Raw genomic sequence first — 15,718 nt, 5'->3', positions numbered from 1 at the left:
GTAAATTAGTAAAGGAGAAAGGACTAAACACTAAGGAAAAATAACGGCAAGACCGCGTCAGCTACGGAGCTCAGCAGAGCTCAGCTCGGAGTGAAATGAAATGAGTGAAATGACATGAATGGGAGGGGTGATGATCACGTGACTCCCCCACCCGCCTTAACTCTTAATCCCTCCACAAACACACAAACACAGTCTCTCCGATCCCAACTCTCCTTTATATATATAGATGAAGATCACTGTATAAAGTACAATATTAAAACACTGGTGAAACTGCAATATAGTGAAAAGTTCTGAACTTTTTAGTATCAGAAGCATCCATCCATCCATCCATTATCCAACCTGCTATATCCTAACTACAGGGTCACGGGGGTCTGCTGGAGCCAATCCTAGCCAACGCAGGGCACAAGGCAGGAAACAAACCCTGGGCAGTGAGACAGCCCACCGCAGATCAGAGACATGAGTACAGCAATTAAACAATTAATAATTACGACCAATATGTGATTAGTTCACAATGTATTTGGATATATTGTCTATTACTAGATACTAAATTATAATGGTATGATGTTTATTATTTTTTTTAAAGTATTATCTTTAATGCATTTTCTCACTAACACTGTGGAACTAGAACCTGGCAGATGGGTTGGCACTCTTCCATTTTAATCAAAAATAACTATTTTTACAATATTGTTTTCTTTTAAGTATTTAATGCTGTATAGAATGTAGAGTTTTGTCAGCTTCTTTCATAGTTGTAATGGACTGAAGCTTGGAAATACTGTTCCATCCACCCATTATCCAACCCACCATATTCTAACAAAGGGTCACAGGGGTCTGCTGGAGCCACTGCAGGTCACACACACACACCAAGCACACACACCAAGGACAATTTAGGATCACCAATTCACTTAACCTGCATGTCTGGACTGTGGCAGGAAGCCGGAGCACCCGGAGGAAACCCATGCAGACACAGGGAGAACATGCAAACTCCACGCAGGGAAGATCTGGGAATTGAACACAGGTCTCCTTACTGTGAGGCAGCAGCGCTACCACTGCGCCGCCCGGAAATCATGTTGAACATTGAGGAAAGCAGCCCAGACACAGACAGGCAGACACCGAAGGTTTAAACACCACACACGGTTTATTATACATATTTACAGATCAAAGTCCCAACGCACACAATCCAATGCCTTCCTTCACCACCTCCACTCCTCTCTTCCGAGCTCTGTCCACTTCCACCCAACTCCAGCTGACGAATGGAGGGAGGCGGCCCCTTTTATGTTCACCTGGACGTGCTCCAGGTGCCTCCCGATGAACTTCTGCCGGCACTTCCTGGTGTGGCGGAAGTGCTGGTTGAGCACCTGGAAGCACTCCAGGTGTCCCTGGTAATCGTTCTGCCACCACTTCCAGGTGTGGTGGAAGTGCTGACGTCCAGGGTTTTTCAGGCATCTGTGTGTCCCCTGGCAGTGATCACGGGCCCCTATAGGGTTGAGCTTCCATGCTCTGTTACCATGATCCCCATAGCAACCAGGGCAGCTGCCCTCTTGTGGTCCGGAGGAGGTGTAGTCCCTCTTCCTGTCCTTCTGGGCATCCCAGCTGGGTACCGCCCCCAGCCATTTCGCAACAACATGTAAAGATTGCCTTTGCAGGCTATTTTGGTTGTTGCTCCAGTTTCAATAACTAATAAATATTTACAGCTTCAAACATTGACTTTAAATCTACATGGTAACATGGGTTGTCATCAGTCAGAGAATGCAACGTCAGCATAGTCTTAATGAGCTAAAACATAAGGAATGGGTAACTATTTCCTTGATCTTCCAATAGATACCTGAAAGCTGGGTGCCACCTTTTTTACTATATAACAGAGATGAAATACTGTCAAAGGTCTTGCCTATGTAGTGTTGCATGCCATGTCCATGACAGTTCTGCTGCTCATGTTTAAATAGTACAAAATGGTTTTCAGAATGATAAAACATAATGAAATCAATGGAACTGATTCCAACAAAAGTAAATTCATAATCTGGAAAAAAGTACATGATCCAAAACCAAGATGCATGACAAGTAAGGTGTGAATTGCTTCTCTGCTGGAAAAGAGCAAAAACTGTTTCTCAAAAAAACATTGCAAAAGCTGAAAATCACTATTTTAAATTAATTCTCTCAGAATTGGTCACTTAAAAACAATGATGCGTACAAAGAATCAATGAGAAAAGACATGGACGCTGCAAATGCAGAATTTTCTTTCTCAATGAAACACACATACAAATACAGTGTTAAACATTGTTCCGAATGGAGAGATCAGGAAGCAGGTAAAAATAAGTGTAGTTAATTCAGCCAGGACAAGCGACAAGTTCATTACAGTTACTTGCATTCATAATCCCACATCAGACCAAATTTGTGTGAAAAGATGTACAAGATCTGTCTTTTTAACCTCATTCTGAAATGTTAAGCAGTTGTAAGAATCCCTTTTTACATTAATAGTGGTTCTTCATGGAGTACATTACAAAAATTTTAGACAATGATAAGGGTGTTCATCCTAGCAAACCTTGTTAATTCTATTCATAGAATTTCTCAGGAGTAACATCAGATTGAGTTTTACAGATACGCAAAGTCCTTTACCTGCTACTGCTCCATTATTTACTCAAATGTGTTTATAGTTCTCTGTGTGAAGAAATACTTTTCTGATATTTCCACTGAATATACTTCTAATAGGTTTCCACTTGTGTTTCATGTTCTTGTTAAAGAACTTATTATAACACCTAGGATCCACCTTTCTAATTACCTTCATAATTCAGAACATGTCAAACATGTCATAGCTTAACTACTCTAGACTTAAAACAGGGGTGTCCAACTGCAATCCTGGAAGGCTGCAATGGCTGCTGGGTTTCCTTCCTGCCACATTCTTCATCAGTGAACAATTTCTGCTGTTAATTGACTTCTATTAGCTTTGTTTTAGTTGCTGTGTTTTTAAAGACTCTGTCCTCTGAATTGATTTTTTCTTCCCATAAATGGCAGCCAAACAAAAATGAGATGTTAAATCAGCAAACTGATGGCCAGCTAGCTCCAACCTATTTCTCATCAACCAGTTTCTTAATCAGAAGATGATTCTTGTTGTTAATTAAACCCATTATTTACCTCAATGGGTTATTGGTGTTCTCATTCTGTCACAGCAGACATTTCCAAAAAAAAAACTTTCTTTTTCTAAAAGTACTATGAAAATGTTTTATGGACCTAAATAGATCAACATTACTGAGACTTTCACCTTTTTTTATTTTCAGATATTGTATGATGGACACTGGTTAGCTGGTAATGTGTTGGTTTACTTTGTGTCTCATTATTGTTTGATTGTTAATTAAAGAAAAAAGAAACAATTAAGGGTTCTGCATCTTAAAGAGCAAATCAATAACTAATAAGGAAAAAGAAGTTAATTAGTAACAGAAACTGGTCACTAATTAAGAAAATGGTTAGAATGAAAGCCGGTAGCCACTGTGACCTGCCAGGATCGGAGTTGGACACTATACTTTTTATCCATAGTTTTAAAGTGATAATAAAAGCTTCAGTTAGTGCTGTAATTGCATATTTTATTTTTGTAACTTTTTTTAATCTTTTTTATTTATCCACTACAGAGTCATCTTTAAAGTCTTTTTAAGTTTAGGACAACCGAGTTAATCATAAAATGGTTCAAAACATGCTTCATTGCTCTTTGACTTTGTCCACGCCAAATGTTTGACCACTTAACCATGATTTTTTTTTTTTTGCATTTAGTAGAAATTTAGTTTTTGTGTAGTGTCAAAACAAAGTGACCATGATTACAGTGCATCCGGAAAGTATTCACAGTACATCACTTTTCCCACATTTTGTTATGTTACAGCCTTATTCCAAAATGGATTAAATTCATTTTTTTCCTCAGAATTCTACACACAACACCCCATAATGACAACATGAAAAAAGTTTACTTGAGGTTTTTGCAAATTTATTTTTTATTTTTTCCTTTGCCTAAATAGCTACTCCCTCTCCTTTTTAACTCTGCTCTCTCATACATTGCATATACATCTATGTCATACTCATTTCCATCCCTATTTCTGTTATAGTTTTGTAGGGTCATTATTACCACATACATAGAGTGCAGTGAAATTCTTACTTGCATGTGCTTATCAACATTAAACCTTTCACCAATCTCCAGCCCCCTGATCAATAAGTATAAGAATTTTACTTCTAAAATTCTATCACTCTCTGAAAACTAGTTTTCACTGGTTATCTTTTTTTGTTAATAGTTTTGTAATGAGTTTCCTACCATTTCTTAAATATTTTGTTTTAGTTTGTGTCTTGATTTCTTTTTTTGTTGAGCCCAAGATAGTGTGGTCTTCTAATATTGCAGGTGGGCTGCTAATAGCATTGCCCCTATTTAAGGCATTCTCAAGCTCCAGTCTAAATGGTGGGTTGTTATTCCTTTGTTCTTTGGAGAATCAATCAAAACATGACATGCATTTCTTTCATCTTATCAACGATGGGCTAGTAATTTCAAAGTTACTTTGTATATTTTTATGCTATTATGCCACGTGTTAGTGTAATATCAAAAACATGGCCTGCCTTAAATTTCCCCTCACTCCCAATCTGCATTTCCTAATTTAAACAATCCTCAGCTAAATTACTCCTATATCTTGCCAAAACATTAGTGCCACTCTAGTTAAAATACTGTATAGCCCTTCATGGTGGAACAGGTCTCCAGTCTCCCATAAATCTATGCCCCTCTGTGTCACACTAATGTTTGAGCCATGTGATACTTTTCTCAGTCTTACCTGGACCTGGACTGGTTTGTAGCTTCTGTCTTCTAGTAAAACTTTACAACTTAACAAAATGGTAGGAACGTGCCAAAGTACTTAAAAAGTTATCTTTTTAAAGACTCCCAGACTGATGAAAAGTCTTAATTTTTAAAGAAAATTATTTTCTGTTTTTTAAATAAAAAAGAACAACTCCTTCACATAAACAACTCCTTTTCTTTTACAAATGTAAAAAAAGGTTTTCAACAAATTAAAAATGATAAATATTTTAAAGCACTGACCTGTAACACTGCATCTCCTACAAACAGCATTCCTGTTTGATCAGCTGATTGCCACAAAAAAATATAAATAAAGATTATTGAAAAATTTTTGTAAACAGTTAAACTTTTTTCATGTTTAAACTGCAAAGCAACAAATCAATTCCTGTACATTTCTGCATTTTGTATTATTCAATCCAAATAAAAAATATTTACAGTATAAGAAAATCAAGATCTGTTATATACTGGCAGTTTTCATTTTTCAAATTAAATGACCTGGTATATTTGAAAGATATTCTTTTTTGATCTTATTTAACAGCATCCTGAGTAGCAATACTCTGATTTACTTTCTACAATAGGTGAATCAAATAAATAATGGTATATAAAAATGTAAGACACACGTAGTTTATGAATGCTAAAATATTCTTTGAATTCTATCTATTTAAATAATAAAGCAGTTTTTTATTAGTTGTATTTCAAAAGCCGCATTTTAAAATATAAACAGGAATCGGACTGTGATAGAGAATATATTTTTTATTAATATTTAAACTACAGTAGATCTATTCTTGTACTGAAGAACGTGTTAACAGACTAAAAGAAGTGAAAATGTATAGCCAGTGGAAACAAAGACTGAGAGCAGGCATAGACTTAATAAAGATAGGGAAGCATAAAGCTGATGTCAACTTTTACTTTAAAATATGTTTTATCAGTTACTAAATCCTGTAAATTTTAGAATAATGTTAATAAGTATTACTTTACAAATGGAATTACATACAGTACATATAAAATTTATTTACCATTGTAATGTGACTGTAAAAGGCTTTGACTGTTCACAAAGCTGATAATGTTTCAAATGATCCAAAAAGGTCCAACAAGAAAAGTCTGATTAATTACAACTGAGAGAGCTGATGTGCTCAGTTGTGCAAGTAAAAATTATTTACACAGACTAAAATATCTGTAGGTATCTAAACAGTACATAGCCAGAACTCACATTTTTAGACAGGAGGAATTTAGGAGGAGGATAAATCCATCAAAACAGGATGGAAGATGTAGTGGCAGATCTGGTGGGAATTGTGCAGTTCTGTGCTTAACGGGTATTTCAAGACTGATATGAAATTCATGATGGATTTTATAAGAATGCAATGTGCTTAATCTTTGGAGAGTTGATAGAATGTATAGGGTAAAACAGGGCCAAAAGTCTATATAGTAACACTGTATGTCATTTTAGAGAATGTCCAAAAAGTATTTTCTTCAATTAGGCTTAGTTTCAGGTAGTAATGTCATTACTACTGTTTCACAACTCAAGAATTCTGGGTTCAAATCCTGGCCCTTTCACCATATGCATTGCATTTGCTTGTTGTCTAATGTCTGAACAGATTATTCTACTGGTACTCTTCTTTCCTCCCACATCCTAAAGATATTTATGTTAGATCAACTCCTGACTCAAAACTAACCCTGTATAAGTGAGTAAGGATGTGTGTATTAATGTGCCCTGAGATGGACTGGCACTCCATTCACGTTGGTTCCTGCCACTGATCTAATGCGGATGAGATAAGTTTCAGTCTCCATTATTATGAACTGGATTAAGTAGGTTTGAAAAAAGATGTATGGGTGAAAATAAATTCTGAAAGAATGTTTCTCAGTGTTTTAATAAACACGTTCTGCACTTTCAGTCAGATATACTGTATACAATGTGTGTAAATTTTGTTTATATTTTTTGTATGTGTTAAAAAACAGATGTATCATTGTGGACAGCCTGTAAATAGTAAATAGTTTTTTGTATTTTTTTGCAATAATCTTTTAATTTTCACTGTATCACTTATTGCTATTTCTCTATTTACTAACACCATTTTGATGAGGCCATTTTTGTATTGGTGGTAATCTTGATCATCTGACCCTAATCATGTGTTATAAAGTCATCATCCACAGGTTATTAAAACAAGCTATCCCCCATGGCTCTGCCCATGTGAAACAAGACAAACTTTAAAAATCAATAAACAAACGGGTATGGCTATCTAATTTGAGGCAAGATACGCTCCAACACATGGACAGAGGTAGGGCGATTCAAAGTGAGGAGGGCCCCACCTGGCTATCCACTCCTGACATCACGCATCAGCCCCCTCGGTTTGCAGCATCTGTCTCGGACTAGCGCAAATAAATCACTCCTTCAAGCAAACTATGATCAATCAGAATATTCAAGCAAATTATTGAAATAAACCCAATCAAAATCTGTTAATTAGTTCTCTCGTGAAAAGCGGGCAGACATACAGACAGAAGTTGGATTTTATATATATAGAGATGGTGGGACTTTGTTGTCTTTGACCAAGATATTGGATTCAATAGTAGAGACCTTTGTGTGTGTTATTCTAAACACTTCTACAGAATTAGGACTTTGCCTGTGTTTTAAGATGAGTTTCATTTGTGCTTTGCTTTTTGGTTTCTGTTTCTTGATTCCTTACCACCTTTTGGCCCTGGCCTTTTTTCTGTACTTTAATTTTTTTTTCTTCTCTTCTGTTTTCTTTCAGACAGAACATAAGGGGGTCATTTCCATCTAATCAGACTGCAGAGCCGATCCATTAATGAGCTTTATTAAAAACATCATGTCTTGCATTATGAAACGTGAACAGTAAACCCTCGTTTATCACAGTTAATCTGTTCCAGACTCTACCACGATAAATGAATTTCCGTGAAGTAGGATTCTTCATTTGTAAATCGAATATTTTCGCAGTTAGAGCATAGAAAACCTGTTTACGATCTTCTAAATACATTTTTTAAAATTATTAGAGACCTCGAGACATGAAATAACACCCTTTAGTCAAAAGTTTAAACTGTACTCCATGACAAGACTGAGATGACAATTAAAAGAATGCAAACATATCTTCCTCTTCAAAGGAGTGCGCATCAGGAGCAGAGAAGAGAGAGAGAGGGACAGACAGAGAGAGAGAAAAGCAAACAATCAAAAATCAATAGGGCTGTTCGGGCTTTTAAGTATGCGAAGCACCGCCGGACAAAGCAGCTGCAAGGAAGGGAGCAATGTGAAGGTAGTCTCAGCATTTTTTAGAGGAGCGTCAATATCTTCTAGGCCAGTGTGCGAACAGCTCCTCTGCTCACACCCCCTCCGTCAGGAGCAGAGAATGTCAGAGAGAGTGAGAGAGACAGAGAAAAGCAAACAATCAAAAATCAATATGTGCTGTTCGGGCTTTCAAGTATGCGAAGCACCGCACAGGAAGCATATCGTATATCATTCAGGAGTTTTATTTAATATGTAATACATGCTGTGATTGGGTAGCTTCTCAGCCATCTGCCAATAGCGTCCCTTGTATGAAATCAACTGGGCAAACCAACTGAGGAAGCATGTACTATAAATTAAAAGACTCATTGCCCGCAGAAATACGCGAACCAGCGAAAAATCCGTGATATATACTTAGATATGCTTACATTTTAAATCCACGATGGAGTGAAGCCGCAAAAGTCGAAGCACGATATAGTATATAGGATTACTGTATATGTTAAGTCAGAAAAACTTAGATAGACTATTTTTAAAATGACTGGCATCTTTTTAGTGAGTCTGATTATGTTTCAGATCCAGAATGGTTACACAGAAACATTGTCAGTATTAAATTAAAACTTTTAAGTGTTTATTTTATAAATATTGTTGCAGATTAAGATTGCATAAAGGAAGGAAATATTACATTATAACATAATTTTTCCTTTCGGTAATTGGCCAGTGAATCGGGACATGCTGATAACATAATATGATTGAGTTATTTTTGTGTATTTTAAGTAATTGTACTATGTGGAGTAAATCACTAATAAATAGTGAATATGTTGTCAATACCTTATCTTTCATTATAAAACCCATTGAACACCTTAATGCTACACTGTTGGGGCCATGTTAACAACAGTGAAGCATAATGGACACATCCAAGACACACTGCATAAACAGTGTGTCTGTAAATGAAACAAGCTCATCATTGAAGCAAAGCACAAAATCTAGTCTAACATCATCACTTTGTAACCAGCTCTGACATCAGGTTAAAGGAATTTACAGGCTTGTGGTAAGAGCTCCAATAACAGCTATATTTAATAATTTCAAAAGAATGATGAAGCATACCCCTTGCCACATTTACTGTTTAAAGCAAATCATAACAACATTTATTTAGACTGTTTTAACATATCTTACCATCTTCAACATATAAGGTCCTTGGGATTAAAAAATTTAAGATATATAATTCTGTGACATACAGGAGAAATTAGTCTACACCTAGGGAAATGCAACATTTAGAAGATAACAAAGATACTTACCAACTGAAGATCATTTATTTGAATGCAAAGTCCATACTCTTGTTGTTCTTTTAAAATTGGCAATGGACGCATCATGCTCTTTATTCTTTCACTTCAATCAATCCTGTTTAGATCAGTGTTGCATTTGAGAGTCAGGCCTGTTCAGTGGTGGTGCTAGAGTATATATGTCTTAATTCTTTTAGGAACGCCCCTCCAACTGAAGCAGCGGGACCAGGTAAAATTGGGATTAGAGGAATAAATCAAGGCATTTGGTGCATGCCCTTATTCACTTCTGTCAGCTGGAAAAAGTGGTTGGCATCTTCCAGGTTCCTCAAATTCTGACATTATGTACATTTTAAGCTAGATCAAAGTGTCAACCATAAATTCCATTGAAACTTGACATAGTGATTTCTTTATACGAGAGGAACTTTTCCAAGTCAACAAGTGCAAGGAGTGTTTTTCTTTTGTACTCCTTGACAGCGTCTCTAAGCTAAGTGATAAGGCTATCCATGATTCAGTTTTGAAGATTATGCTACCAAGGATAAAAGTCTACTGGCCAAGCTTTACAACAGCTCATGAACTTTCTTGCACAGTACCTTCAAAAATATGATGAAACTTCTCTTTCTTGATTACTTTGAGAATGCGTGTATTCTTGTTCCATTAGAGCTGTTTTTCAAACCTCAGATTCATAAACATCACATTAGAATTGTCAAAGATGGGACACAAAGGTGTCTAAAAGGAAGCCAAAATGTTCACCCATCTGATAAATGAAGCATTCATTGGTGCTATGAAGTCATTATGATGGTCCACAATGTATTTAAAAAGTTACATGCACTCCTTTTTTTTATTAGCCATATTGCAAGTAAAACACAAAATTTCACCTTGTTTGAACCACTCTAGTTAGTTTGTTCTGCAATGTCCCATCAAGAAATTGTGTGTCTTTAGAAAATCTTCAGAAAATAATTGTTAATAAATGAAATTGGCAAAATTATCCTCCACTTTCTTCTTATATTAAAAAAAAGAAATTAGTTTTGTTTTCTTACTCTTTCAAAAAAAGTAATACTAATTATTATCATTTGAACAATATTCATTGAAGGGGAATGCAGAAGTTCTTTCTTAAAATATAATGAATATTGTTGATTAGTGTAATCAAGGAGACTGGTTTTAAATGTTTTAAATATTTTTTTAATTTTATCTTTATCCATAAGTATCATGAATCTTTGGAGTCTGAGATTTCAAATTTAATTCTAGTAATTGACAAACAAAAAAAACAAACACCAGTTTTCTTTATTTTTTGTTACAGAATTCTGTTGATTTTCCTGGAGGCACTATGAGACCAGTGTTTCTGCTACGTTTCTGAACAATATCATAAATATGCAGTTTTCAGAAAAAATGTGTTTGTAAGCAAACCTTCCTCATGTTTATTTACAGTCTTTTTGGATCCTCTGTTCATGCACCTGTATAAAAGCCTGTAATTTGATATTTAACCCACACATCAAAGGCTTGGTGGAAAGTCAGTAGATGATCTTCTGAATGGGCACCTAGAGACCATTGTAAAGAAATTAATAATCTGCTGTATTTGCTATCATCTCCATAGACACTGTGTGGATTAGCTTTTTTTTTTTTGAGGTTAGTTTAAATATTAGGGTAGAAAAAATCTTCCTTCTGAATTTTTAATAACTGATACTGAGAATATATCTTAGAAACTGCAAAAATGTGAGTTAGATGTCTCATATTCAATAGGCGCATTTTTATAATACTATGATAAACTGAGTTTTATGACTTTTCCTAAATAATGTTCAATTATTGTTGCATTAATAATCACTATTAATATTCTATTAAAAAATGTAAACTTTTTTTGAAAAAAATTAATAAACATATCTGTTCTATGGATATTGAGCATATGTGATTTTTTTCCACATACTCAATTTAAGACATCTTTTATGCTCCTGCTGCTCATTCCCGACTCCCACGGACACTCTTTGTAAATTCATCTCATCCACCGAGTGATGGTTGCTTCATCTTTAATCCTGATAAGTAAAAGATTGTGCTGTGTATGCATGTATGTAATAGTTGTGTGGAATGCCTCAGGAATGGTACAGTCCATTCTATTCAAGCAGAGCTGTTAAGTCCAGTCCAGACCCAGAAACACTGTCCAATTCATCAGCTTCACTTGTGGTAGTTCAGTTTCTGGAACTCTAATGCTCTTCATCTCTACTTAACTTTTACTTCTAAAAACACATGACGTTTTACCTGTCTGATTTTATTTATTAAGTTTGAAGTTTAGAGCAGCCTGGTAGCACTGCTGTGTCCCTTTGTGAGTGGGACCAGCACGCAGTGCCTTGTTTCAGTTACAGTTTCACTGTAGTTTTGAGGAGAGGGGAGCCAAGAAGAACTTGTCAATGCAGTGCCACAGTTTGTACACCCATGATGCGAGAAGAAAAGGAAGACAAACAGAAAACTGTGGGTTTAGGGAAGCGCATGTCTTATTTTGTTTGGAGGTAGCACAAGGAAATTGCAATAAAAAATGTCCAGGGCTTTTAGGCAGATTGCCTTTTCCTTTACAGTGTTTACTCCTTTTTTCTTGTTCTTTATTTTAAATTATTATGGTTTCATTGTTTGTGTGGTTCTAGCTGAAGGGAGTCCTGTGCTGCTGGATAGTTCTGGACAAAAAACAGACAGGCGAGTACATGGCAAGCTAATCCAGACCGATTTAAGCAGTCCAACATACAATTCTGGGAAGATGGCTGAAATGGCTGTAGTTTACCCTTGTGAAGAACTGCTATGACCTTAAGAAGGAAGTTTTTGCTCTTTGGTGTTCACTGTGTTCTGCCTTGCAGAATAGCTCTTTATTATTCAGAACAGTTAAACATTACTTTATAAATGTTTATCTAAATAATAAAAATTAAGCAGAAGCAGAATCACAGGAAGTCAGTTGGTAGACAGCTTGTTTCACTAGTAGCGTGTGTTTGTTATTCCCGTCAAAGCAAAGGCTGTAGTTATTTAAATTAATTGGATACATATTACTACTAGGGTGTTGTACCTTGTAAGCCATTATGGATGTAGTGAGAAGTCAAGCAAAATGACACCTTTTATTGGCTAACCCTAAAGATTACAATATGTAAGCTTTCGAGGCAACTCAGGTCCCTTCTTCAGATACATATTATGAATTTACCATAGGCAGTTTATTGCAAAATAGTATTTTTTGTTATTTACTTTTTTCACTCTGATTTCATAAATCTAAAGTGAAATAAAATAGGAGCAAGGCTGTATTTGCTGACTCTATGTGCCTTTGTGCAATTAACAGTTTGGATTCTGTTCAGTTGCTAGTTCTAACACCAAAGATGAGAATAGTACACCCTGTGCTTTGTGGCTGCTCCATCCTGAATCCCAAGTTTTTCTCAATAAACTTATTATTGTAAGTTCCTCAGGTTAAATTCCTTGCATATGAAGGGGGAATTTCTTCTGTAGTGTACCATAGTAGAAGTTTTTACACTGGACTATAGTCCAGGCGTTCATTCAGCCTGTGCCCATTATCTTGCATCTCATAATTCTGCAGGTTTTGTCTCTATCAGAGTCAAGGCTTATTACTTCTAGTGTTTCAGCCACTGCTACAGTCACATCTACACCTGTTGTCTGATATGTATAATGCTGTGGATGAGATTCAATGGTACCCTTACAACAAAGGCCTTAAACTAGACAGTTGTAGTCTATGTTGCTTTAAGATCCGTACCTCCTGCCTCAACCTGGCTTTGCAACCTGCCTGAATCTCTGCAATTTACCTATGGTGTTCAACCATACTGTATCTGTTTTCAAGTCTACAACAGCACTCCCATATACATGAACTACTTCAGTTAATGGCTGCAGATGAGATTGTTTCTACAAACAGTGATGTGATCCAGCAACTGTGTAAAATGGGATTCTGATAATGGTGTCCAAGTACATTTTTCCTTCACTTTATTTGTTAAGAGTGCCATGAAGCTTTGACTATTTCCCTTTTTCATGGACACCAGTGTTTCTGTCTTAGTTACTGCTGGGTCTAGTTTAATGAAAATCCTTCTTGTTGTTACTTTTATTACTGAACTACACATTGCAGGGCCTACTCATTGTATAGTAAGCATTACAACTCTGTCCATGTTACAAAGGTCTTTCACTGCTACTGCTAGTGCCTGGTAATTGAATCTACCCCATTATGTGCCAGTGCCTTAAGGATATCAGTAAAAGAAATAATGTTTTTAAAATGTCACTTTCATGATGTTTTAATAAATGCTTCTTTATGTAATCACATTAGCCTGCAGTTTCCTTTGCAGTCAATAAAATTTGTATTTACTGATCTATCCGTCCGTCTGCAGCACGTTATACAATTTCATTAGATCAATTCAAATTAACATTTTACTAATTTATATTTTAATATTAAGTGCATTCACATTATAACCACCACATTTAGAGGTTTTGCATACAATGCTGTTACATGATTCATTAGAACATTTATGGTTTCATCTGAGACTTCAGAATTATCTGGATTAGGTCTATATCTCATCAGAAAAAAAATTTAAGGGTTGCCGCTATAATTCTAACTTGATTAAAAATTAACACTGGCATTTGCTGAGATCTGATATTATAGTGTAAACACGGTAAATGTTGTAGTTATGTTTCAAGTAGTAATATAAACTTTATTACCACTAGTGAATATCTTGACACATTTATCTGCCCTGAAGTTTGCTGTAGTTTCATTTATTTATTGGTCTTCGCCTATTTATACCAATATAGGGTGCTGGAGGGCCAGGGCCTACACAGGCAGCACCTTATGCACAGTGGGGACCAGCCTTGAAGAGGGCGCCAGTCAATCACAGGAACAACTATGTCTTACAATTTCTAACTCCTAGTCATTTACTTCATAAACATCATTCCTCCATGCAGTTTATAAAGCTTTATTTATTTAAAGTATGTTTTACACCGGTATAAGATGTTGCTGTAATGTCAGCTGTTATGCAACTCTCTTGTCCCTCTTATTTGTTTTTAGGAATACATCAGGTTACCCACATAGCATCCCATATCATTATCAAAGTTTACTATAACATTACAAATGATTAGGATACAACCAATTAGTTCTTTTCATATATTTTCTACCAATTAGATGGCAATGTTTTTTTAAAAAAAAGTGAAAACAATTGAATGTTTTCTTACCTACTTGGTCTTTAAAAATTTTTGATATGACCACAGGCACTTTATGTTCCACACCCCCCTAGAAGATAAAATATGCAAGCTTGTATTATGTGTATATAAATGTACATGGCTCAATAAATCATTGAGATGTTAGTTATCTGTTAAATAAATGTATAAAGTAATATATTTATTCATGTACTTACCTTGATGCTTAGACCTAATCCCCCAACTGGTTGGCGTCGTAGTGTAACAGTTCTGTACTTTAAAAAATTGCACAATACTAGATTTAGATGAAAATAGAAAAGCACAACTGTAATTTAGATGGCTACAATAAAATAAGTTTACAATAAAATACTTAACTTTTAAATTATTTTAAAAGTAATAGATGCTATTAATTGTATATTTAATAGCAAAACATTGCATACTTTTATGAATTTTGCAAGATTATTCTTTCTACTGAGCATGTTTTCGAATATTATTTTGTTTTAATAAAACATAATGCTATGATAGAATCAACAAAGTCAAAATAAAAACCAGTGCTGATCAGTGGTCAGCTATTGTCTGACTGGACATCTTTAGTAATTACAAGAGAATACTTTAGGAAATGAAAAAGAAAACCAATAGTTATTCTAAAAAAAAAATTCAATATAGCAATTTTCTGATTAAATGGTCTTATTTTAGAGTGCTGATTTTACTATAGCATATTAATTCAATATAACATAAATAATTCAATTATAGCCCTTTGCAATTGTCATATTTTAAAGTAAAGTCAAAAGAAATACAATTTCATATTCAATACATTAAAGTGTGAATTCAAAGGTAGTAATAAATATGTGGATCTTTTCTAAAATATTACTATAAATATTAGGCTATGGGTATGCTTCTAATTCTGCGACATTCATGACCATGTCCCAGGTTTTAGCAATTCTGGACATTCTTTTGGTTTAACTGGTTAAGCTATGTGCCCACCTGAGATTCGGCACAACATATGTACAAATCACACTAGAGGGTTTCACTAAAGTAATTTAATCTAAGTATATACTGAAATATTTTCAGATCAGCTAGCCCTATACAAGAAATTGCCTTTTAATATGGTCTCTATATAAGACTGCTGTGTCGATATTCTAAGGAGTTATTAGTTAACAAAGACAATGTTTAAGCTCTGATAAATCATTTAAACACTGACCACTTTTTAGAATTGTGGTGTTTCTTGAGATACTACTCTATTTTCTTTTAGTT

At 35.2% G+C, this 15,718-nt stretch overlaps 1 protein-coding gene across 3 annotated transcripts in view; it reads right to left on the bottom strand.

Moving 5' to 3' along the window:
- sntg2 (syntrophin, gamma 2) overlaps positions 1–15,718 on the bottom strand; it is a 732,424-nt gene that overhangs the window by 284,581 nt on the left and 432,125 nt on the right. For all 3 annotated transcript variants that reach the window (XM_039747723.1, XM_039747724.1, XM_039747725.1), the window contains exons 3-5: positions 14,683–14,739; positions 14,501–14,558; positions 5,054–5,097 (exon numbers count right to left, since the gene is read on the bottom strand). In XM_039747723.1, the coding sequence (XP_039603657.1) occupies positions 5,054–5,097; positions 14,501–14,558; positions 14,683–14,739 (159 nt within the window). The remainder of the gene's footprint in view (positions 1–5,053; positions 5,098–14,500; positions 14,559–14,682; positions 14,740–15,718) is intronic.

The sequence above is a fragment of the Polypterus senegalus genome, chromosome 3 (genome assembly GCF_016835505.1).
Source record: "Polypterus senegalus isolate Bchr_013 chromosome 3, ASM1683550v1, whole genome shotgun sequence".
Taxonomy (NCBI): Eukaryota; Metazoa; Chordata; class Cladistia; order Polypteriformes; family Polypteridae; genus Polypterus; species Polypterus senegalus.
The sequence above is the reverse complement of the archived record's forward strand: the minus strand, read 5'-3'. Positions and strand labels throughout refer to the sequence as shown.